The sequence below is a fragment of the Sphaeramia orbicularis genome, chromosome 4 (genome assembly GCF_902148855.1).
Source record: "Sphaeramia orbicularis chromosome 4, fSphaOr1.1, whole genome shotgun sequence".
NCBI classification, from domain to species: domain Eukaryota; kingdom Metazoa; phylum Chordata; class Actinopteri; order Kurtiformes; family Apogonidae; genus Sphaeramia; species Sphaeramia orbicularis.
In genome coordinates, this window is record NC_043960.1 from 19186609 (window position 1) to 19213192 (window position 26584).

A 26584-nucleotide genomic window follows, 5' to 3' on the forward strand; every position below is an offset into this window, starting at 1 on the left:
AATAATCTAATTTAAAGCTCAGAATATATTGGTATACAATTTATGATAAATTCAACCTCTAAAAATCTGTGCAACATAATCCCATTTAGAGCTCAAAATACAAACTTTCTAATCAGTTTTGATCAAGACTTGTATCGCCTACAATACAATGGCATAGTTTCTTGTACTTGGGAACAAGTGGTACTAAACTAGTAAGGCACAGGTGTCAAACATGGGGGCCAAAACCGGCCCACCAAAGGGTCCAATGGGGGATGAATTTGTGAAATGCTAAATTTACACTGAAGTTATTAACGATCAATGATATTAAAATCATTTTAGGTCAATTCAATCTAAAGTGGGTCAGACCAGTAAAATACTATCATAATAACCTATAAATAAAAAAACCCACAAATTTCTTTCTTTGTTTTAGTGTAAAAAAGGTAAAATTACACAAATATTTATATTTACAGACTAACCTATTACAAAAAAATGTGAACAACCTGAAATGTCTTAAGAGAAGTACATGAAATTTTACCAACATTTTGCCTTTTACTAAATGTTTTGTGTATTTGTAGACCCACTGTGATCTGTAAGCCGCCGTAGTAAATGATAAACTACGGCGTAATAGTCTTAAAATTGCACTTATTTTTCTTAAGAATTTTCAGGTTGTTCATATTTGTTCGTGTTGTGTTTGAGTACAGTTCTTAATGTAAACATTTTCATTACGGAATTTGACTTTTTTCACTCAAAAATATAAGAAAAAACTTTGGAGCTGATATTATTTATAAGTTCTTATCCTATTATTTATAATATTTTACTGGTCCGGCCCACTTTATATCATATTAGTCTGTACGTGGCCCCTGAACTAAAATGAGTTTGACACCCCTGTAGTAAGGGATTTAACTCTGCTAGTCTCGCGATATTACTCTTAAAACCGGAAGATTAGACGAATCTTTGAGAATTCCAAAAACATTAACATAATCAAGATAAATCTTATCAATCATCCAAATTAATGTTTTAAAACGTCTTTCAGTGTTTACTTCTCTGCTCACCTGCACCTTGACTCCATGTCAACTAATCGAGTGTTGATAAGAACCAGATTTACCACATCGATCGATTGCTTTGGGCTGCGAGATTTCGTTTGAACCCGGAAGTAGGGGTGTTGTTTACAGCTAACGCACGAGCTCAGACGCAAGTCATAACCGAAGTCAACAATAAAAGCTAATCAAAATGAACGAAACACAAAATGGAGCGGCGTTTGACCCTATTTCTGTGCATAATTTCTCGGACAAGATTCTTGAGCAGGTTATTCACTTTCACGTTATGAAACTCAGTGGCGGGTTTTTCCTGTGGATCGGTTCGAGTCCAGTCATGTCCAACCTGGCTGTTTCAATGAGCAGCAAATATGTAAGTAAAACAGATGAAATAATAAAAATACACGAACACTATGAATGTCGTTTAAAGCAGCAGCAAACATGAAAAGTCCTGCAAGAAAAATCCAACTTTAATTATAGTACATGTAGTTATAGCTTTGGTCCTTCTGCCTGACATATGATCTATTATGGCATCAGCATTAGATCATAGTAAAGCATCTGTGCTGTTGGAACATGTTATGGTGCTGGAGCTAGTTTGAACTACTTTATGACCAGTTTATGCACAGGAACCGGATATAAACCTGAGGAAAGAAGAGTAAATCTACCTCAAATCACCAGATTTTTAGAAAAAAGTCCTCTAATGACCATTACCAATTTGCTTCTTACTACTAATAAAACAATATCACTAGTCTTAGTAAATAACATACATAAAACAATTTCATTAGTTTTTGAGATATTGGTCTTTGAAAACCGGGCATGGTGCTCATTTTCAAGATGGTAAATTCAATAATTCACTACTTTCGAACTATTCATGATGATGCAATAGCTACATTTTTCAGGAGTTATTCTCAGGTACAGTTTGTCTTAAACTTTTGTAAAAGAAGATCCACAGTTGCACATTTGCCAAATTATAGCTTGCTAAAAACTGTTAAATTGTCTCTGTATATCTTATATTATTATATTTTTATCTTATATATCCTCATCAGTTCTTCCGCAGGTATTTATTTCTCATATTTTGGTACTATTGTGGTGATTAGGTATTTTCATTAAGAAAATTAAGTTGTCTGATTAATGAGATATTAAAAATGAATAAAAGAAAAACAAATCACATCTAAATTTCAAACGCACATTACTCATTTATGACAATGTTTGCCATAAGAACAATTACTGGAAAGAGCATGTCTGCATTAATACATACACAAAATATGACTTTAGTGTCTTTAATAAAACCACATTCTTGAAGGTATCAAATACATTGTGTTTGCTATCCATGAAATTGTAAAATCTTTTTGCACTGTACTGAAGATCCACCATACATTTGTATTAGACAACTAATATTTATATTTTATGTCTAAATTTTCACCCTACCTTTATTCTGGCAGATTTTACAAGCATTCTTCACTGTTTTTGATTATATATCATACAGTCCACTGCAGTGGAATCTGTTTTACGTTTCCCTTTTGAAATTTAGTTTTGTTTTGTTTTTTTACCAACATACTCCATGAAGATATTATTTGGGAAAACATGATCTCATAGTCCACATTAAGAAAGTAAAAATTATTTATGTCAAAATGTATTATTGAATCTGCTATTTGTCCTTCACTAACAAATGCTGCTTTTCTATTTGCAGGATTCAATGCCATTATCAACATTAGTCATGGGGGATCCGTCAAATACTGCTCCCAATTCATTGGCACAGAGATTAGGTAATGAAATATGACCTTATTTCCTTGACTATTTCTATTATTTAGAACATAGTTATTTATGAAATCCTTTAAGCTGCCATGATTTGGACATGACTGATAGTATTTTTTTTTGTTTGTTTTTAATTTCCTGTCAGATTATCACTAATGCACTATAACCATGATGAGAGTCATAGTACATTACCTACAGCAGATGGTGGTCAACACAATCACAGTTTGTTGAGGCAGACATGAGACCATGGAAAGAAAATAAGCATCTACTGCTGCTGAACACAGGGGCAGTAGAACATATTTTAGACACCTACCAAAATAATCTCATTTTAATTGTATCTTTGGGCAAGACACTTCACCCTCCTAGTCTCCAGAGTCACTCACATTGGTGTATGAATGTTTGGTGGTGGTTGGAGGGGCTGTTTGGCATGGGTTGGTAGCCCCAGGGCAGCTGTGGTTACAGATGTAGTTTACCACCACCAGTGAGAGACTGTGAGAGTGAATGAATAATGGATCCAAAATGTAAAGTGCCTTGAAAAGTGCTATGGAAATCTAATCCATTACTACTCCTGTCTGCCTCTCTGACAGCCATCTACTATACTCACTCTGCAGATATATACCTCATATAAACTCACTGTAAAAAAAAAAAAAAAAAAAAAAAAAAAAAAATTATATATATATATATATATATATATATATATATATATATATATAAAAACTCTTTAATTCCATGAAAAATGTCACAGCCTATCATACCTGTGAGATTAGAATAATATTCCATGAGAAACGTGTTAAATTGTTTTCTGTTTGTTGCGTTTCTAGCAAAGAAGACCAAAAAGCAAGTGTTTGTGAGCTACAGTCTTCCTGTGACAGACCCCAACCTCAGTCTCCTTGTGGAAAACAGAATCAAAAAGGAGCTGGAGCTTCACCCGGAACGTTTTTAACCGCATTACTGTTTGTTGCATAGAACTGATGAACACGGCAGCTTATCCTCATTCTCATCATCGTCAGACGTACATCCTGGTGTCGTAATCATATTCCAACACAGTTCAGTCCCATCAAGTGTTCTTTTATTGACATAATAAATTAAGTGGTTTATTATCAAAACATGTAGGCCTATGGCTTTTTGTACAAATGCATCATATTAAAAAAATAACACTTAGAAAACAGTATTAGTGGCTGAGTTTTTTTTTCCTTAAGAGTGTTGAAACGTACAAACTAGCAAACCACACAGGGTGTTCAAAATACATGTTGTGTACTAAATATGAGTTTAAACATGGAAAATGTTGGAAATCTGCAGATGTAGGAATATGGTTTATGGGATGGTGCATCTATCTTATGTGCTTCATACTCCTAAAAAAGTAAGGTTGATGGCCTATATGTTATGAGAGAATGGCACATGAATACAGACCTTACATTACAGCCCTAAAGGATACTTAGATAGTAAAGTGTATAAGTGTGCACTAATCACAACTAGGCCATGTCTACACTGCTCTATTCTAATCGTCACAAACGTTTATGTCAAAAACTGTAAAATATTGTGCTTTCTGGCTAGAGATACACATCCTAGGAGCAGGATTACACCATTACCACAGTACAGAAACAAGGAGTGAGAGCCGGAGTGGGATATTTGCTAATTAAGGAGGTATTTCAAGCGACAAAATTGCCCTTGGCAGCATGACAAAATAAATACTGGTTTTCTTAAATTACATTGTACTTTCTCTGTTTTGTTAAAAGAACAGAGCCTCATGATAAAGCCATTTTAAAAATGCTGAGAAGCATCATAAGACATAACGTAATACACTGGCCAGTCACACTCATGTCCATTCAACTCTCAGGTTTGTTGAGCACAGTCTCTATAAGCTACAGTCTGTAAAGGTCTCCGGCTGTTCTTCATATCAGACAACCATCATACACCCACATCAGTGATTAAAAACACCAGTGTCTACACTGAGCTCATCTCTGAGGATAAAGTGCCACATTGGACTTCTTGTAGAGGGACCACAAAAAAGAAGAAAAGCGTGTGCCCTTTCATGCAAAAGAGTGGTAGTGGTATAGCCAATCCCTGCTGCTCCAGTGTGTTGGCTCAAAAACACAAACACTTGATTGTGTCTCTGACATTTAGTGCAAAAAATAACATGTAAAGAACTATAGGATGCAGTGAAATCCTCTTTACACTACAAACGGAAAACTCACAGAGCACACATTGTTGAAAGATACTCAGCTCTACTTTGCCTCTTTACTTGTCTGCATCTGCTTCTTTACCTTTAAGTCCTGACAGAGCAGACAAGAAAATCACCAACACCACTGAAGACTTTCATATTATTTAAAACACACTGACTTCAGATAGACTTAGTCCAGTACAATATTTTTGGCAACTCCTGAATGAATCATAGTCACTACAAACTACACAAATGTACAGTTCATCTAGTTCATTTGAACAATTCTTTTTTTCCCTTAAAAGATACAGATGGGTGACAATTAAAGGAAAAACCAACATATAAATGTCTTTTAAACTGCATGGCCTGGTGCTCATTTTCCCTCTAAAGGTTTTTCTTTCTTGGGGGAAGGAGGACTTAGAGTCTTGTATTTTGTACAGACTGTAAAGACTTTAGAGGCAAATCTCTGGTTTGTGATACTGGGTTATATAAATACAATTTAAAATGAGTTTTGTATTTATAGTTTAGTTGTGTTCTATGTTTGGTTGTCTGGGTTATTTTTATAATCTGACCAATATCAGATTCTAGTGTGAACTGATCTGCATGTGCAAAAGAATAACAAAAGTGTCAAGCAGAAGTAAAAACGCAGGTCACTGAAGATATCGTTTACGGTTTCATACACAGACCAGTGAAGATGCATCCTCTCACATGTCCCATCAGTGACTCCTGCTGGTGCAGAATTGTGAAAGATCTCAATCTAGAGTGACTTAAAAGTCTCATGAATTCCTGTTTGACAGTTCAGACAGAGGTTGCACAGCAAAAACAAAAAAAAGCAAAACTTTGTCTGATTTAGGATCATATGTGGAAACGCGCTCGCTTGGCATCACCTCAACAAATATCAAAAGACAGTCTGGGATCCTTCTGGACACAACTAAAGAGACCTGCAACCAATCAGAGCGAGGAAACATGGGCTGTCGTGCCAGCTGGTAATAATAGTGACCTTGTGAGATCTTGGTTCTTTACAAAGTGCCTCGTCTGGCAGTTATTGCATTGAACCCGCCCTGTATCAGATAAATGGTTATGGTTGGCCTTGCCACAGGGTTGGTAGAGGATAGGATGAGCTGCCAGAGAGTGAAATATGATCTCTAAGGCTACGTTCAGACAGCAGGTCTTATTGCACAATTCAGATTTTTTTGGTGAAATCTGACTTTTCCGTGTGCTCGTTCATATTACATATTAAATCCGACTTCTATCAGTTTTGAGTATGAACTGAATGTGACCCTGAAGTGACCCACATGTGCAAGAGAGGTCCTGATGTAATAAGTGACCACATAGGCACACACTGTTACGGAAGAAAATTTATATTTCCTGACGCTCCTCCTGGGATGCAGAATAGTGACATTTGTCGCATTTCAATGACGTAAAGGTCGGATGAATATGGCCTGGCCGTTCAGATTGAAGTCACATTGCAAAATATTAGATACATATTGGATTTAGGACCACATGAAAGTGCCCTTGGTCGAATTTGAAAAAATTGTATTTGTGCTGTTCAAACTGTCTTTAACAGATCGGATACAGATCACATATGGGAAAAAAAAAAAACGCATTTGGGCCACATTTGCCTGCAGTGTGAACGTAGCCTTAGACAGATGCATCTGGTTCCCAAATCAGAAATGAAAAGATCAGATGCTAAAAAAAGATCCAAAAGATCAGATTCCATGTCATTTAAGCTCTTCATATCGTTATGAAAAAGCAGATCTGAAGAAAAAAAAAAAAAAAAAGATTAGAGCCACTTTTGCCTGCGGGCTGAACAGCTTCAATGCTGGTGTTTTGCTGATGGTGATGGAGAACGCTCTTCAACACATCAGTCCAATATCTCCCACATGTGTTCAGTCTGGTTGAGATCAGGTAGCTGTGACTGCCATCACACAAGACATATCATTGTCATATTCACGAAACCAATCACTGAGTCCTCACGCTCTATGGATAGGGATACTGTCACCTTTAAAGAGACCTCTCCCATCCAATTTTTACTTTACTTTGTCACCTATCTGTACATTTGTCCAAAAGTTCATGATTCAGAACCATTCAGTCAGGTTATTCTATTAAAACATACACAGACAAATGCTTTGATGCTCACACCCCATTGGCTATAGCACAGTTGCCAATCACCTCTCCACCAGTCGCCAGGGCATATGAGGCAGGTACCGCTGCCAGAGCGGTGGCTACTGCCACTGTAGCGCCCCCAGTGGCTGAGAGGTGTAGCGGTGTGTCGTGGACTCTGGAGTAGTCCTTGTCACTCTTGGCGAGGAGGAGGTGCTGCTCTCCAGGATGGAGCAGCGTCTGACGGGTGAATGTCTCCCCGTCGGCCAGGCTCTCCGGCAGCGGCTGGCCCCGTGGCTCCGGCAGCAGCAGGAGGCAGATGATGCACAGCAGGGTGCAGCAGGCGAAGATCACATGATGCAAGAAGTAGCCCTTCTGGTTGTGGAGCTCCATGATTGGTGCAGTGAGCATACCAAAACCGGCACTGGCCAAGACCAATCCCAGACCTCCACCTCTGCACAGGGACGAACAAGAAGAGTTTCATGTTAAAGCTCCATGTGACACTGCTGCTGTCTCTGGAACCATCATCCTCCACCTCTAACCACCACAGCTTTTACCTAACACATGTGATTATCATATTTATTAACCCTTAACCCATAAAGACCCAGTGTTACTTTTGTGGCAGTTGTCCTAAAAGAATTTTTCTCCATTTCTACCTTTCTTAACTGATTTATCACCCATTCTTTTTCAAATATTATCCACTGTATTTTGCATTTTTTGGTGTAAATCATGTATTGTCCTATATTTATTTCACAGATCATGTATATCTTTATGAAAACTCAGAGTAAATTCAAAGTAAATTATATCAAAACACACTGTTTCGTCAGTACAGTGCCATAGCTATTGATGTAAGAACTTAAGTGATTTTGGTTATTATCAAGAAAACCATGGAAAATGTCTAGATATCAACTCTGAAATTAAACTCTTATGAGCTATTTTTGTTGTTATTATTATATTTGTCCAAACAAATGTACCTTTAGTTGTGCCAGGCATTAAAATGAACAACAAATTGAAGAAAACAAGGGTGGTCTTACAATTTTTTCCATGACTGTTTATGAAACTAACAGCATCTACAGATACAGTCCTGTTAGTTAAAACTTCACCACTAGATGGAGCCAATATGCAACAGCAGAATGAGTGCTTTGTCCTCACTGCAGCATACTGTACACTTGATCATGTTCTATAATGTGATTTGTCATAGTAGACTAAGTTTACAGTTATTATAGAAAAAATGAAATGACTGAGACAATACTACTAATAGAGATAAACTATAACACATCATCAGTTGAACATGTTACTTTAGTTCTTAATGCAGGATGATTCTCTTATTTTCTCTTGAGAATTGTTGAAAAATACTGTAGTGGGCCTCAGTATTTTAACCAAATGTTTTGCGTAAATGACTTCATTGAGACTTTTTATTTGGGTCACACAGAATTAGCATGAAAATCCAAAATTACTTCGTCATTTGCAGTTATTTTATAATAAATTAAAACATTTTTGTTCTATTTTGATAATGAAAATTGATGGTATGTAGAGTCAGTTTTATGTTCTAATAAAACAAAGGAAAGTAAACGCCAGCTGTAGGATTTATAGCGATACATAAATGTGAAAAAATATGGAATAATGTCAGATGGAGGTAACAGCCTGCCTCCTGTGCCTCCTCAGTGGATAATGAAAATAAAGGCAGAAAACTCCCCAATGTGTTGTAATATCTGCTCACCTGATGACAGTAGGAGTGATTTCAGCGCAGAAAAATATGCTGAGGGTGCTGACAGCATGAGACGAGAACATGCCGATGATGGAAAAGGCCACAGAGAACTTCCTGTTTAGAGTGTCTCGCAGAACTGTGAAAAAAAAAAAAAAGGACAAATACGGGTAAGAAGCACCGATAACCAACATTCAGCATTACCTTTAACCCATAAAGACTGTTGATCCACTAATCCTATCAATCCATGTAAGTAACTGGTGTAAAAAACAGTTTGTCATCTTTTCATGGTCATCAGACATGACCCATTTGGACAAACAGAGGCTCCGTAGTTACCATGGAAACACCATCATCTTCTGCAACATTGATTTACCAGTAAAACCCATGGAGTTGGATCAATAACAGTGGATGGAGACAATTGGTTTAAGTGCAGTTATTGATATACAGGGTGGGGAAGCAAAATTTACAATATTTTGAGGCAGGGATTGAAAGACAGTGTATGACCAATTAGTTTATTGAAAGTCATGAGAATTTATTTGCCACAAGAAAATTTACATAATAGAAAATGTTTTTATTCTATGTGTCCTCCTTCTTTCTCAATAACTGCCTTCACATGCTTCCTGAAACGTGCGCAAGTGTTCCTCAAATATTGGGGTGACAACTTCTCTCATTCTTCTTTAATAGTATCTTCCAGACTTTCTGGTAATAGTTTTGCTCATAGTCATTCTCTTCTTTACATTATAAACAGTCTTTATGGACACTCCAACTATTTTTGAAATCTCCTTTGGTGTGACGAGTGCATTCAGCAAATCACACGTTTGTTGACGTTTGCTTTCCTGATTACTCATATGGGCAAAAGTTTCTGAAAAGGTATGGATAATAGTGTTAGGTATGATTATGACATCAATATATGTTTGGTTTCAAAACAATTGACGTAGTGCCTGCTGAGAAAAAACAACTACATGTTCATTGTAAATTTTGCTTCCCCACCCTGTATTTGCTGAAAAAGTCACTTTTTCTTCAGTTTTCTTTGTTTCTGATGTGATAACCCTTAACTTTAATCAGAGCTTTTATGAACATCTACATGATCAGTGAATTAAAAATAGGAAAACATCTGATTTTCACTGAAAAACCCAAAAAATATAGAGAATAATATAATGATAAATGGTGATAAATCACTTAAAAATGGTTAAATAAAGGGAAAATTCTACTGGAAACTGCTACAAAAGTAGCACTGGGGCTTTATGGGTTAAAGGTAGTTTTTAATTTTATATCCAATTTATCCATGTCTTTATTGATAAGATCATAGTAACTAAACAGAGTCCCTCTTACCTGTGTCGTGACGGAGGCTGTACTTTCCAATCACTGGTGAACGACAAAACAGAACATGACATTAAAAAGTGCTCTGGGAAACTCACTGCAGCACAACCAAGCAGAAAATCTGAAATAATGACCACATACTGTACTGCACATATAGGTCATATGCACTCCTATCAATTTGAGAGTTGAAGTTTAACTTCCGAGTTTGCAAAAGTGGTTTTTCAGAACTACAGTATATATACATAAATATTGATTTTCTCTGACCTGACACTGTTTACTTTTTCCCTTGTACAGAAAATCCTTAACCCTTTCATGCATAGTGGTCACTACAGTGTACAGTTATTCTACAGCTGTTCTCTTGTATATTCATGGGTTTTGTTGTTTTAGTTCCATATCAGCCAACACAGTATATGCTTATACATCATCCCATACCCTGACATTCATACCATTACTGTAACTTTACTGTTCTTGATTAACCTGATCTGCAGTAACATGTTTAAGTATAAATCAATTGTTATTTGTTAGACCATTTTTTTTTGCATATTATCTCCATGAAGTGAATAATAACTAGCATTAGAATATGTTAAAATGTGACAAAATGATTTGGCAGCAGTAAAAATGTTTTTATTTCATTGTTTTCATATCACTTTCTGATATTGGGCTTTAGGCACACGTTTCTTTACTTCAAAAATTAAATGCATGGACATTTTTGTAACTCCATGAAAAAAACAAAAACTCAATCACATTGTTTTTTTGCATGCCTAAGGAGGAATAAAAACACTCAAGAAAAAAATCTTGACTAAAGTTCTCATAATTCATGCATGAAAGGGTTAAATGTATTTTCTACAAAACAAAACTCTCAAGAGAAAAAGCACAGTTCTGGACTTGTACCAGTGCATATGTGTGTATAACATTAGCCACATTTATCAGAAATTAATTAGTTCAAGATATTTAATTATTTGTCATCTTTGAAATCTTTTCTCCTGCATATTTTTCTGCTTCACAGTGAGAGGCTGGCACAGATGTGTCCTGTCCAGATGTGTATTAGTCATCACTACTGTGCTACTGTGAGTGATCTTGGGATTGTACTCAAACAGTTTAGAAGGACATGTACATTACCTGCAAAAAAAATTTTTTTAATTGATTTATTTATTTTTAAAATAGGAAAGTTCGTATTAATGAACATTTACACGTATATACGAGAGATTACAGTCTAATTTCTAGTTAAGCTAATTTCCAACTCGAGTCCCATTGGCAGGTAAAAAAAAGACATATACTTGAATATTTCCTGCTACTTTATACTTATACTCCCCAACATCTATGAGGCAAATATTGAACTTTTCCTTCCACTAAAATTAGATACTTTGCAGATTCATGTTACAATTTAAGATAAAGATAAACTAATAAATAATGACATATTGTCAGAGATTATCCAACAGTAATTACACTGAGTTACATCATTCTCATTACCAATGTAGCATTAAAGATGCAGACATTTTACTTTCATATACTTACTTTGGTACTCAGGTATATTTTGATGGTGATACTTTTGTACATTTACTTAATTAAGGTTTTAAAAATAAAATGATATTATTACATTTTCAACTAATAGGCTGCTGTACATGAAACTGATCTACATTAGTTCAACCTAAGAAAAGAAAAAAATATCATAATTATTTGCATTTATTATACACATATCTTATGTATTTTGTGTGTTTTTTTATGTGAAATTGTTTTTGATGTGAAATGTGTCGTTGTTCCCAGACTCCCTGGAATAAAACATCTTGTATCCATGGATAAATTTAAAAAAATAAATGAAAATCCTCTTCTCATTTCAGCCTTTTTTTGACAATGTACAAGTTATTTATTTAGTTATTGATGCTCTGTAAAATAATTAATAATCAATGCTTTCTGTTAGTACTAAATAAATGTTTACTTCTGCAGCGTGTAATTTCTGAGACAATCAACCAGCCAATCAAACGCATTGAGTTCAGTTTTCATGTCAGCCAGGTTGACTACAGAAAATGAGCACTTTTGTCTGCTTTTACTGATATCAGGACATCTCATGCTGGGCATATCTGTGTATTTGGACAAAACCTGGGGGGGTGCAGTTTAACAGGCTGCTCATCTTCTCATCTTCCGCCAAAGTTACTTACAGTTGAGCAAACCGAGCTGCAGCAGAGACGCCAGAGCTGTAATGATCATGAACGTAAGCAGCCCTCCACGACGACCCATCAACCCCACCGCAGGACAAAGTGCCAGACAGGTTGCCACGGCGATGCCAGCCATGGTGTAATAGTCAGCGTGGCACAGAGCAGTGGGCCGAGCCTCGGGGTCCATCATACTGCGGGCGAAGCAGTGGTGGATCCCATAACCTGTGAGTCTGTACAGAGACACAGAGGCAGACATGAGCAGGAGGACAGGGAGGTGGAACCCGAGACATGCGTTTGCCACGGGGCATGTGAGGTTCATGTCTCTCTGGGGACGAAGTCATGTGAAATTCATGCTCTCTCAACACAACGGATGTTGGCTTTGATTAGCAAAGGAACAGTGCAAGCCCAGCCACAAACGCAACACACTTACGAGTTGACACACAGCACCACTATGTTTTTCCACAGGTTCCTGGTGCTCATCATCTTGACAATGCAGGTCCTCTGGGGTTTCTTGTGCAGCTCCTGCTCCAGCTCTGGTAGGAAACATGAAATGCACACCTTGAGACCTTTCCTCTCAGAAGGAAATTAGAAACCAGCCTCTGAGGGGCCTTCAGCCAAAGAAGCTAAAGTGCTTTGGGACCGTCAGATACGAATGGACATCCCTTTATATTTATCTGCCCTCTTGAGCTCTGCAAGAGGCAGCAACAATGAATCAAACACCACCACGGGAGAGCACGACGTGAAGCACAGACCACGAGAGAGGACTGTGAAACAAATCAGCTGCATAGAAACAGCCAAACCCAGAGTTTCAAAATTATCAGCAGTTTTAACAACTCATTCATTCTCTAAAGACTGTCACAAAAATGCAAAAATAAACAAATAAATCACCGGTTTGACCTTTAATGTAACTATTTGTTGTTAGGACAGAGTTAGTTGGACAAAACAAGCCAGGTTGTTGTTTCTGTGGTTTTCTTGTAAGGTTTTGCGAGTATTCTTATAAATGAAATGACAACATAATTAACACATTTATTGCTTATGATAAACTGATTTATTGCATGTAAAACAGTGGGAACAGTGCTAGAGGGCAGACCTTTATACACAGCAAACCCTCATTTCTACCATTATGTCTCTGCATTTCTGTTGGGTAATACGGACATAAAAAGGCTCATCTATTGAACTGGTGCATTTGAATTGTTTCTCTGTCTTTTTCTTTATTTGGATTTTCAACAGTTAAAGTTTGGGACAGCCTCCGCCCAACTGAACCCACAAATACATAAATGATTCTGTATACATGAAGCTTACCGCTTATTTTTAGGTTGAGAATAGATAATAGATAATAAAAGGAGCTTGAACACTTAATTGCTTCTTATGCAGCATTTTGCAATAATTTAAGAAATGTATGAATGTACCCAAGAAACTACATTAAAAAAAACCCTCACATAATAATTGCTTTTCCAATGAGCTATTACCTGGGCTTTCTACAGTAATGTGTGTTTTTCCAATTGCATTTGCATTTCATCATATGAAGATGAGGAACGTTGCTCACTGTAACATGTGACACACATGAAGGGCATCTCTGTGTCTTTGTGTCAGTGTTCATTGCATGTCCATTTCATCATACGCCAAGAAGCAGCTGCAGCATAACAGTGATGAGGATATAAAATAATTTGTGTAATGAAGTGAGTCAGGCAAAAGAAAGAATAAACTCTGGAGCTATATGAATTTTCCTCATTCTGCAGTTCTACTAAAATTTGCCTCACCTGTGAGAACTCCATTTGGCTCGGTTGTCATGTCAACCTGGTTCCTCCTGGCAATGCGTAGCATCATGGCTTTAGACCGCCTGTAGTGCTGGGTGGCCAGCAACCAGCGCAGGGACTCAGGAAAAATCCTGAACAGACAGAGACAGAAGACAAAGGAAAGAAAAGAAGGATTAGAACAGAAGACGTTGAGAAAGACAAGGTTATCATTGTTCTGAAAAATGAGGTGTGAGAAAAAATGTTCAGTAACTGAAATAAAAGCAAAATTTACAAACAAAGAATAAGGAACTGCAGCATCTGTATGTGTACAAAACTCACTAAAATACGCTTTATACTTTCCTGAGATGCAGGAGAAAAAAAAGTTTTTTTTCCTTTTTTTACATGAAATATATGTTTTGATTGAAAACAGCATAATGCAACAGCTTTTCCAGATACATTTCCTTTTTTTTTGTCGAATGTCCTTTGCAGTGGACCATGTTTTTAGTTTTTTCTTTTCTTTTCAAAGATTCAAAATTCAAAGTGTTTTATTGTCACGTGAACCATAAAGAAACAGGTTTCCCTGTACAATGGAAATCTTACTTTGCCATCCACACTGAGTACCAAGAGATTTTAAGATGTATAAAAGTTGAAATAGAATAATCTAACTAGAGAATTAAAGCAAACAAAACAATTTAAGAATGGCACGCAAAAGAAAATTAGCATAAAAATATAAAAAATATGAACTACTATTGCTAAGAGAAAAACATATATTTACATAAATGACATAAACTGTCAGCGATAAAAGTTATATAACATGTGCAAAACTGCCTGAGATAAATAAGATGTTAAATGTGCAAGACTGTCAGAGATGAATGATATGATATGATATATATATATATATATATATATACGCATATGTGTGTGTGTGTGTGTGTGTGTGTGTGAGTGTGTGTGTGTGTGTAAAGGTACATAAACAGTATCATAATTGAAGGTGTAAACACTGTAAACAGTCAGTATGTCTAATGTTGTAGACTCCTGTCAGCTGTTAAGGAGGGAAGGAAAGAGTTCTTAGTAAAGCTTTTAAAGTAAAGTAAAGAGTTTGAAGTAAAGCTGTGAAACCTTTGTCCTCTGCAGTGGACAAAAATGCACTGTTGGATCTAGAGAGGATATATAGATAAAGTGTCTATAGTTTTAGTCTTTGTAAGTGTTGTTTATTTCATGTAGGCCCAGTATTTTGTGTGGATATTAACTGTTCCAGTTTTACACCAGCAGAGGGAGGCACATCACACACTTGGGGTCTTGACACCAAAATCCAAAGAAAGTGCCTGAATCGATTTTCAGATTACTTTGAGCCACTGCCTTTCAGTGGGAGGCACAGTTTACAAGATCTGGCTCAATCCACTATGCTCCACATTGTAGAGTATGGAAAATAAACTGCTAGGATGTTTGGCTGTTTTGTATTACTTTAAACAAATCATCATGGATGCTGTTGAGTCCAGGCTGCAGTGAAGTGCTGAAGTTGAGAGAATTTATGTTTGCACATGCACAGGCATGTATTGTTATTAAAATGACTAAATCCCCTAAAAGAAAATGAGTTGCATTTTCAGTGTGTAGTTGCAGCACGGTGGTCCTCATTTTCCAAATAGCAATAGGATCTTAAAATGGTAAAACACAGATTGCACTAGGGAGGACAATGTCGATAGAAACAATTGCCAAATGGCATCATTATTTCAATATCACAGCCAGACTAGTGGATGGTGATAAAATATGTGGAGAGGAAAAATCTCATGAATCGAACTCCAAATGAAAAGCTTACATTTATGGGCTATTATAGACAGTAATTAAATAAGAAAAGCAAACACACTGACACATCTGATACACATCTGTTACAGCTGCCTTATGTGGATGGTTGTTGACTTGTCCTTAGAGCATGTTTTAATTATAGGGTTTTGTTGAGTTACTTCATCTGACCTTATTGAATTCTGCTTTTCACAAATACCCATTGCAAAAAACACAAACTAAAATTCAACATTTAAGCAGCAAACTTCTATTAAAACCTCTTTCAAATGAAACTGAAATGTCACAATAGAAATAAGATTTAAAAACTAGAGAAAATGCAAAACTACCACAGCCTTGGTGAAGAAACAAGCATGAACAGAAACGGCAAGAATAAAGACAATAGGAGAAAGACAGTATTGTTTGTGAGTCAATGCAGAGTGTGCCCAGTATTGTGTAGTGCAGTGTGTACTGTACAAGCCATCGCCTGGCTCAGCAAGTGAAGAATCCGCCCCCCACCTACCCACCCACCCACTCACTGTGGATTTCCTCAGAGGGTGGGACTCACCAGACGTAGGGCAGCATCAGAACGAAAGGGCTGATTATGACGATCTGGAGGACCTGCCAGTCATCCCGGTGCGGCCAATGGCGGCAGAGCGCGGCCACCCCTGGCATCAGGAGCTGCCCGCCCACCATTAGAAAACTGGCCACCATCGTCATGGAGAAACGCCAGCCTGGCAAGCACAGCTCAATCCCTAAAATAAAGACGACAGGAGAAAGAGGAAGGGTTAGACTCTTATATTCACGTTGTACTTGGAAAGAGATATAAATAATGCAGAATGTGTATGACCGCGATGTGTTTGTGGATGTGATTACAATCACAAACTAAGCTGCAGCATTAATGGCCTATATGTGATGTTTGTTTAATGGTGGGGCCAGTATTGGATTTCCTCTCTGAATTATTGAGGACTCTTATTAGTGATCCTCCCCCTGAGAATGTACCAGCTTAACACCACAGAGCTCATTTAGATTTAAAAAAATATATATATTTAATAGTGACAGTACATGTGGGAAAAGTGTTTCAGTTTAATAAAATGCAAATGATGCAGTGCATGTGGGACTTTTAGCATCGCATAGTCACTGAGATAAAAAGTACAACCAAGAGAAACCATTAACACACATAAACACTCGGGTTGGTGATGGACTTTATCACCCACAGCACATGTAATTTAGATTTAATTTGACATTTTTACATTGAATAAGTTGTTCTAATCATGAATGTTGTGTTGTGTTTACTATTATTCCTATGTGCAATAATAATAATAATAATAATAATAATAATACTGTGAAATAGCTTATTTTTACAGTTTATTACTGTTTTTTTCTTATTATTTTTACTTCTAAAATTGTTCAGGCTGTTTACTACTTTAACACTGTAGTAGTACATTCCCTTTTTTGTTTGTTCTTCAAGATTTTTTAAAGAAAATTACTTGACCCTTTGACTGTTTTTGTTGTATCAAGTTAGACATTTATGTTTCAGACACATGAAAGTGTAATATGTCAGAAAATATACTTAACTTTCACAATAGGGTAATCTTATTGTTGCTTACAATGCAAAAGTTAGCATAAAGACGACATAGCTTTGTTTTCTGTACCTCTACTCAAGCATGGCGTTTTACATATTTATCAAACCAAAGTGACTAAAAATGTAGTCAAATATCTTTGTTTACAACTACTGTTTTACCATTGCACTGATGGATTTAAAGCAGTTAATAGTTTCATTTGTGATATTTTATGCAAAGTACTCCTAAAGTGTTTCAGTTAAATAAAATACAACTACATACAACACACTAACCTCCTTTTATATTTGGTCATTTGTTGTTATTTCATAAAATCTCCAAAATAATCTCAGTATCTCATAGACAAAACTATTCACACACTTTAAAAATGACCCATTTATGAAATTCTCAAAGCTCAACACATTGTACCTTTTCTGAATTCAGCAGTGGGGCCACTTTATTGGCTCTTTATCCATTTTTTTTCAAAGCTTGAAACCACAACACATGGTTCCGCTGCTCTGTTAATGCTCTTTTTTTTTTTTTTCGCTGTAACTGTGCCTTAATTTCCCCCCTGACTGAGCTCCCATCCCCTCCCCTACTGACTGTAACATGGTACAGTCCAGATGGCCTGGCCCATATGGCAAGGTCTTTGTGAAGGTGACCATTGTGGGTGAGAGGATGGTGGCGGTGGGGTGGGGGGGCTCACAGACCTGGGCTCATGTACTGTCACTTCCCATTGTAGGGGAGAGAGAAGGGGAGAAGGAGGGGGGAGCAGGAAGAGACGGGCAGAATACAAATTACTTTTCTGTGAGAAGGACAGGAAAAGTCCCTGCATTTAGCTGCAGAGTCACCGGAGGAATGATAATACAGACGAGCAAGAGAGAAGGAGAAGAAGGAAAACAATGGAAAATGATTCAGTTACAGCTAAAGTCAATGTCAAGAGGGGGGAAATTATACGCATTAAAGGAAATCCCACTTTATCTCTTTTCTAATGTCTCCAAAATCCTAAAACACATGAAGGAAATTACACCGTCTCCTCCCAGGAAGAAGTGGAAGAAATATTCAGATGCTGAGAAATAACAGTGTTAACATGTAAAAACCCTGCAAATAATATGTAGAGACTAAAGATGGAAGATCTTGCGTATTTGGTACATATTGTGTTTATTAATATGCACTGCTTCAACTTCAAACTTCAAACATCACACAGGAATTCATATGCTATTTAACCCTTTCATGCATAAGTCACTCCAGTGGACAGTTCTTCTCCAGCTGTTCTCTTGTATATTAATGGGTTTAGTTTGTTTAAGTTCGATATCAGCCAACACAGTGGACACTTACGCATCATCTCATATCCTGACATTCATACATTACCGTAACTTTGCTGTTCTTGATAAACCTGATCTGCACTAACATGTTTGAGTCTAAATCAATTGTTATTTGTTAGACAAGAAGGTTTTTTTTGCACATTATCTCCATCAAGTGAGGAATTACTAGCATTAGAATATGTTAAAATGTGAGAAGACATCAGATTAGCAGCATTAAACATGTTTTTATTTCATTGTTTTCATATCCCTCTCTGATATTGGGTTTTAAACACGTTTCTTTACTTCAAAAATTAAATGCACAGATATTTTTGTAACTCCACAGAAAAAAAAAAACCTTGATGGCATTGTTTTTTTTTCATGCTTAAGGAGGAATAAAAGCACTGAAGAAAAATATCTTGACTAAGGTTCTCACAATTAATGCATGAAAGGGTTAAATCTGATCGGATGTGTTGTGTTGTACTGGAATAGTCAATGACAGTGATTGTCAACGGTGTGAAACAATGATTCCATGTTCATCAATCATCTTCTGTCATTGTTGTTTCAACTGTCAAAAACATCTGTTAAAATAAAAGTCCAACATCACATAACTGAACTTTTTATTCTTTAACCCATAAAGACCCAAACATCCATCACTGATCAAAAGCCAGATCTAATATCTGTTGATTGACTAATCCTATCAATACATGCAAATAATTGGCGTAAATTGCAGTTTGTCATCTTTTTATGGTCATCAGATATGACCCATTTGGACGTCCAGAGGCACTGTAGTGAACATGGAAACACCATCATCTTCTACAGCATTGATTCACCAGTAAAACCCATGGAGTTTGATCAGTGACAGTGGATGGAAATGTTTGGTTTATGTTCAGATTTTACTCAAAAAGTGACTTATCTGCAGTTTTCTCTGTTTTTGATATAGGGTCAAAACACAGTAACGTCCCGTCAGAGAGCGAACTTTAATTGATTGCCATTCCAACATTTATTTCAATATAAAGTAGTTCCTTGTTTTAGATAATCCCTCATGGTCCAACTAAAGCAAAAATGAATTTAAAAGTAAAAATGTGGGTCATTTAGCAACCCTAATCTGTCAAATTGTCTCTAAAATGTCCGGTTAGAGAGATATCGAACATTGTGTTTTGACCCTTTAATAACCCTCGACTTTAATCTGAGCTTTTATGAACATCTACAAGATCAGTGAATTAACCCTTTCATGCACAGTGGTCACTCCAGTGAACAGTTCTTCTCCAGCTGTTCTCTTGTATGTTCATGGGTTTTGTTGTTTTAGTTCCATATCAGCCAACACATGCACCATCCCATAATAATACACTGACATTCAGACCAGTACTGTAACTTTACTGTTCTAGATAAACCTGATCTGCATTAACATGTTTGAGTGTAAATCAATTGCTTGTTATTGTTAATAGACTGTAATTAACCATTTTTCTTAAACAAAAAGTTTTGTTTGTTTTTTTTGCATATTATCTTCATAAAGTGAATAATAACTAATATTAGAGTATGTTAAAATGTGACAAAACATCAGATTAGCAGCATTTAAAAATTTATTTCATAGTTTTCACACATTGTATCAGTAAATACATGTTTCTTTGTTTCAAAAATTAAATGCATGGTGTCCAGCTGAGTGGATATTTTTGCAACTCCATGAAAAATAGGTTCATAAAAACATTTTCAATCGCATTGTTTTTTTTTCAGGCCTAAAGAGGAATAAAAACACTCAGGAAAAATAACTTGATTAGGGTCAAAACACGGTATTACAAATCTCTCTGACGGGTCATTTTAGAGAAAATTTGACCCTCATTTTTAGTTTTAAATTCGTTTTTGCTTTAGTTGGACCATAAGGAGGAGTCTGGGTCTGCTCGAGGTTTCTGCCCGTTAAAGGGAAGTTTTTCCTCGCCACTGTCACCAATCACAAGTGTTTGCCCCTGAAGGATTCTGTTGGGTCTCTGTAAACTTAATTTGATTCTGATTTGAATTGATAAAGCACTTTGTGACTCTGTCTGTGAAAAGTGCTCTATAAATAAAATTTACTTTACTTTACTTTACTTTATAAGGGATTATCCAAAACAAGGAGCTACTTTATATTGAAATAAATGTTGGAATGGCGATCGATTAAAGTTCGCTCTCTGACGGAACATCACGGTGTTTGGACCCATTAAGGTTCTCATAATTCATGCATGAAAGGGTTAAATATAGGAAAACACCTGATGTTTGCTGAAAAACACAAAAAAAACAGAGGATAATATAATAATTAATGATGATAAATCACTTAAGAAAGGTTAGATACAGAGAAAATTCAAATTCAAAAATCACTGATGATGACAAGATGAAATGGTTGTTTAGTTCTAATGTATATAAATTAGCATTACTTGTTTGTAAAGCCTGGAAAAAGCGGCAGATGTGTTTCTTTAAATAGGTCAGTATTTTGTTTTCTTCATATCTATTGTGCCTATTGTCTGGTGTTTGATTTTTGGTTTGTAATTTTGGTGCCCATGGAAAAGAAGGGCAGGGCATGTTTTTTTATGCAAGACACAATAATAAAAACATTCATTCATTCATTCATTCAATCATTTGGGAACTGACACAAAAGTAGCACTGGGTCTTTATGGGTTAATAATATACATCATAATCCACACAGAACAAGTCAAGACCTAGTTTTGGGGCAGAACTAGTTGAGATAGCCAGTTCTGTAGCAGCTCGATGGTTCCATATGGTGTTTTAAAACCAATATTTATTAGAGATGCAGCCATTAACTGGTTTGACTCATTGATCCACACCGACAGGACGTTTTACAAACATAAGAGCAGATCTTTGTTCTGCCTGTGGCCAGTGGCTAATATTAGACCTTTCAACTGGAACGACCGACTTTGAGAGAAAGTATTAGCTAGAAAAACACAATTATGTTGATGTTCACGTCCAGATTTATGGATTAATTACTTGTTCAGTGATCCACAAATACTGCTACTGTAAAATTCAACAGAGCGGGCAAATGATCAGGCTGTTTATCCGGATGAGTTCATTCTTTTTGTTTGAATAAAACCTGAAATGTCAGTAATAATGAAATGGCAGAAGTAATCCTTAATTTCACAAACTATGTGTGTGTGCTGCTTGGTATGGAAGTACGAAAGGACAAAGTTAAGCCATTAAGCTCACCAAAGACATAGATTATCTTTCATTACCAAATACCTTCTTTTTAATTATTTTTACTACATTCCCATGATGCTCCAACAATAATCCAACCGCTGCTACATGCACCATCACTTCAAACTCTACTGTTGATGCATACTGTGAGATTTTGTACAAATTAAGAAGTTATTTTATTATTTTTATTTTGTTTGCACATTTTATGGTAGATTTATTCTACCCTATTTACCTTTTATATATTTTATTTTATATTTTATCTTCTATGCTAAAAAACCCAGACCTGGGTAACTACACTGTAACAAAATGACCATAGAATTAACGACAAAAAGTTGTAAAATTGCAACATAAAAAACTGGAAGTGAAAATACAATGCAAAGTTGTTTTTTTGAAAGATTTTTGTGTTAATGATTAAATCAAATATATCTATAATTTTTACAGGAAGAGTATGTTAACAAAACCAGATGAAATTATGTATTTCTATTTCTTTGAGAAAATAAAAAAGTAAATTGAAAAACAATGTGGTGCCATTTAAATTGCAAGACCATAATGTTGAAATAAAAGCCTATTCTCATCCTTTTTTTTTAAATTTAAAAGTAATAAAAAAGTAAATTTAACATTTTAAACATGTAAATATCACTGAAATCCAATGTGAAATCTACATGTTTAAAATACTAAATCTACATGTTACTTCGTAAATATATTTATGGTTTGTTGTGTTTTTTACAGTATTGTTCTGGTAACCACAGCTGCTAGTTTTTGTGTTTTTTTTCCGTAAAAAAAACAGGATTTTTTTTTACAGTGTGTATTTTGTTCTATCATGTACTATTGATCAAATAACAATAAAGCTGAGTCTGAGTCCGACTCTTAAAAGCTGGATTGATGACTGCATATTCACCTATAAGCAGATGTCTTTAAGTATCTTTTTCATAATCTTATTTTGTTTTTTTGCATAGTTTATTTTTTTTTGTTTTTTAGAAATCTTTATTTAATACTGTTTATCAATCAACAAACACGTTTATATTATTATAGCTTATGTAATTTTTGCTTAAGGTTAACCTAAGCCAATGTACCAGAGCAGAGAAGAGCCCACAGCTATTTAATCAGTCGAGAAAAAAAATCATTTAATTTTTCATTTGCGATTAAACTACTGTAGAGCATACAGCTTTAAAGTTAATATAGAAAAATGTAATCGATAAAATATGGTGAAATTAAGTGTTAGTGAAATGTACAAAGCAGAAAACTGCAGTAGGAAAAATCCTGGCGTGCTGTCACCCCGTTTGCCTGTTCTGATAAACAAACAAGTCAGTATCTCTGCGGTACCTCAGTCCTCAACAGTCAATAAGCATGGATCAGACCGAGCCAGACAAACACCCACACACAGAGAAATCAACTCTACCTTGGCAGCGGAAATACATCCTCAAGCAACCTCACGAAACAAACAAACAAAAAAAATCCCAACTCTGTGGGGTGTTGTCTGACCTTACCAAGTCTGCACATTAACGCGCAAACACACTGTCATTTCAATATCGAACAAGGGAGAACACATTTAGATCTTTTATTTATGCGAAAGTACCAGTACAGTGATGGAGAAACACAAGCATTCGCACAAATATGTAAAATACTCAAAAAGTGGATCCCTCTGATCTAATACATTCACTTATATGACAACATTGGACGTTAATACTAATACAACAGTGTTGTCGCAGCACATTACTATTGGAGGTACTTTTAGTTTTATAAATAAAAAAAACAACAACATATAAACATTAAGTGAATTTCCAGCAGGTGATCAATAAAGTTAATCTCTATCTGTATCTGTATTAATGGGAAAAAGAGGGAAAAAGAAACCTACAAGTTCTGATACACACACCAGTTTTTGGTTTTTGAAGAGTGAAAAATCAGGGTTATCTGAAGCTGAGAACAAGTCCAACAAGCTTTTTTTCTGAGATTTTAAAGGCTTAACCCTTTATTTATTGGGCAAGTGACTATTTTTGGTCATTTCCGCATACATTACAAGACAGGGACAGCAGTGAGGACAGTGAGTCAACAATCTCAGGTCCACCTCTGCATGAACAGTGAGTGTAGCTGCGTTGTAATATTTTAAAAAAAAATGTTCTCATGTTCTAGGATACATATTCCTTTCACCTTACATGTGTTTTTCTTGTATTCTTTATATTTACCTCCACCAAGTAAAATGGCGAAAGTTATGTTTTCATCGGGGTTTGTCTGTCTGTTTGTTTGTTTGTTTGACTGTTAGCAAGATAACGCAAAAAGTTATGGATGGATTTTCATGAAATGTTCAGGAAATGTTGATAATGGCACAATGAACAAATGATTAAATTTTGGTGGTGATCAGGGGGGCAGGGAGGGATTTTTGTTTGTTCGTCTGACTATTAGCAAGATAACTCAAAAAGTTATGGACAAATTTAGATGAAATTTTCAGGAAATGTTGATACTGGCACAAGGAACAAATTATTAAATCCTGATGGTGATGGGGGGGCTGATCTGCCTTGGATGAGGTCTGCGCTCTCTGAGTGCTTTTCTAGTTTTTATTTTTACCTCCGCCAGGGAACAGCAGAGGTTATGTTTTCATTGGGGTTTGTCTGTTTGTCTGTTAGCAAGATAACTCCAAAAGTTATGGAAGGATTTTGTTGAAATTTTCAGGAAATGTTGATACTGGCACAAGAAACAAATAATTAAATTTTGGTGGTGTTTGGGGGGGGTCTTTTTTTACCACTTAGAGGTAAGGAACCAAATATCGTAACTTCATCAACCTTGATTTACATAGCAAAGGATTTTGAAAAATTTCACAAACGTAATAAAGTCTTGTTAGGTCCTCAAATAACACACTAAGGTTGAAAAGAGCTCTATAAAGGATTAATATGAAAGGGTCGCGTGATAACATGAAGTTTGTGTTGAAGTCTGTTTCCCAGCCTTGGACTGTCTTCTTGTTTACATCCATTACAACTGCCTGTACATGTGGTTTCTGTGGGTTTTTTCAGTGAAATTCCTTAGTTGTCTACCTGGATCTTCTGTTCTTCTCCCGTTCCTCTTTTATTCTGGATCACTGGGCTTACTCTGTCAGGATAAGGGCAAATACTTCTGTTGTGCAGCAGCAAGATTGTCATTCTCCTTCCTCCTGTTATCTGTGTGTTACCGTTGTGAATGTTCCCTTCACTACATGAAAGAACAACAACCTCCGACCTGCTACCTATACAACCTGAAAATAACAAGTTTTGACAGAAACTCTCTCTCTCTTTATGTGGCATTTTCTCTCATAGGAATCAAGTCATTTCATTACAATGCCATGCTTCCTAATGTGCATATGACTTTCATCCCATCACTCTTTTGCAAAGGTACTTTCACTATGTCCTGCACTCAGTGCCGCCCAGCATAAGTGTATTTTTTTTAAAGGTCTGGTCAAACAAAATCCAGAGAGCTTTTACTTCTACTCCACTATAATGACAATGGTGCCTGACCTCCAGCAATGACAGAGCTGTAACAATGTGTGTAGATGCAGTAGATCCAACCATGTGAGGGGTGCAGCACTGCTATTTGGTTAGAAATGTCCTTCAGTGAAATACTTTAATACTTTGAGTACTCTGGCTTGTGTGAATATTTCTGTTAGAGTGGCAGAAATGTCATTCTCCTTCTTTCCATTATCTGTGCATTACTGCTTTCCCTCTACATTAAAGTGCAACTACTGCCTGAATTATATGTCATTTTTTTGTAGCCCATAAAGACCTAAACATCCATCACCAACCATTTGAAAAGCACTTGGAGAGCACAGACCTCCACCAAGGCAGACCAGTGGGCTCCCATGGCCCCCCACCCCCGATCACCACCAAAATTTAATCATGTGTTCCTTGTGCCAGTATCAACATTTCCTGAAATTGTCATCCAAATCCGTCCATAACTTTTTGAGTTATCTTGCACACGGACAGACAAACAAACAGACAGACAGACAGACAAACCAACGCTGGCAAAAACATAACCTCCTTGGCAGAGGTAAAAAGTATCTACTGATCTAAACTGTTTAACACCTGTTGATCCACTAATCATATCAATACATGTAAATAACTGGTGTAAAATGTAGTTTGTCATCTTCTCATGGTCATCAGATATGACCCATTTGGATGTTCAGAAGCTCCATAGTGAGCGTGGAAACACTGTCATCTTCTACAACCTTGATACACCAGTAAAACCCATGGAGTTTGACAAATGACAGTTGATGGAGACACTGGGTGTATGTTCAGTTAATGATAGATTTAACTGAAAACTTACTTTTTCTGCAATTTCCTCTGTTTTAGATACAACTAGAAAAGCACTCAGGGAGCGCAGACCTCCACCAAGGCAGATCAGCCCGATTCACCAACAAAATTAAATCATTTGTTCCTTGTGCCAGTATCAGTATTTCCTGAAAATTTCATTCCCCCCCTCCCACACACACACACACACACACATTTTTTGTGTGATCTTGTTAACACAGACAGACAAACCCCGATGAAATCATAACCTCCACTGTTCCTTGGCAGAGGTAATAACCCTCAACTTTAATCTGAGCTTTAATGAACATCTTCATTATCAGTGAATTAAATACAGGAACTTCATTTATACAGATAAAATACAAAATGCAGAGCATAATATAAATAAATGGTGATAAATTGCTTATGTTAAGGTTAGATATAACCCCCTTTTACACAGCACTTCTGTTATGGGAATATTTCGTCTTTATTCTGGAATGACGTCTGTGTAAATGAAATGGTGGGATCATTCGGTCCCACCTTTATTGCGGCTTTGTAACACCTCTGGAGGTAGTAAC

The 26584-nt window shown here is 36.2% G+C and overlaps 2 protein-coding genes across 2 annotated transcripts in view; one reads left to right on the forward strand and one right to left on the reverse strand.

Annotated features, from left to right (window-relative positions):
* Positions 1 to 1107: 1107 nt before the first annotated feature.
* On the forward strand, positions 1108 to 3939 carry psmg4 (proteasome (prosome, macropain) assembly chaperone 4). Its single transcript, XM_030132484.1, has 3 exons — positions 1108 to 1386; positions 2704 to 2779; positions 3590 to 3939. Exons 1-3 carry the CDS (start codon positions 1210 to 1212, stop codon positions 3709 to 3711), a joined length of 375 nt encoding a protein of 124 aa, XP_029988344.1. The 5' UTR covers positions 1108 to 1209; the 3' UTR covers positions 3712 to 3939.
* slc22a23 (solute carrier family 22 member 23) overlaps positions 3821 to 26584 on the reverse strand; it is a 44279-nt gene continuing 21515 nt past the window's right edge. The window contains exons 4-10 of the mRNA XM_030132483.1: positions 16288 to 16474; positions 13968 to 14095; positions 12638 to 12740; positions 12211 to 12437; positions 10067 to 10099; positions 8750 to 8873; positions 3821 to 7483 (exon numbers count right to left, since the gene is read on the reverse strand). Of these exons, the coding sequence (XP_029988343.1) occupies positions 7063 to 7483; positions 8750 to 8873; positions 10067 to 10099; positions 12211 to 12437; positions 12638 to 12740; positions 13968 to 14095; positions 16288 to 16474 (1223 nt within the window). The 3' untranslated portion in view covers positions 3821 to 7062. The remainder of the gene's footprint in view (positions 7484 to 8749; positions 8874 to 10066; positions 10100 to 12210; positions 12438 to 12637; positions 12741 to 13967; positions 14096 to 16287; positions 16475 to 26584) is intronic.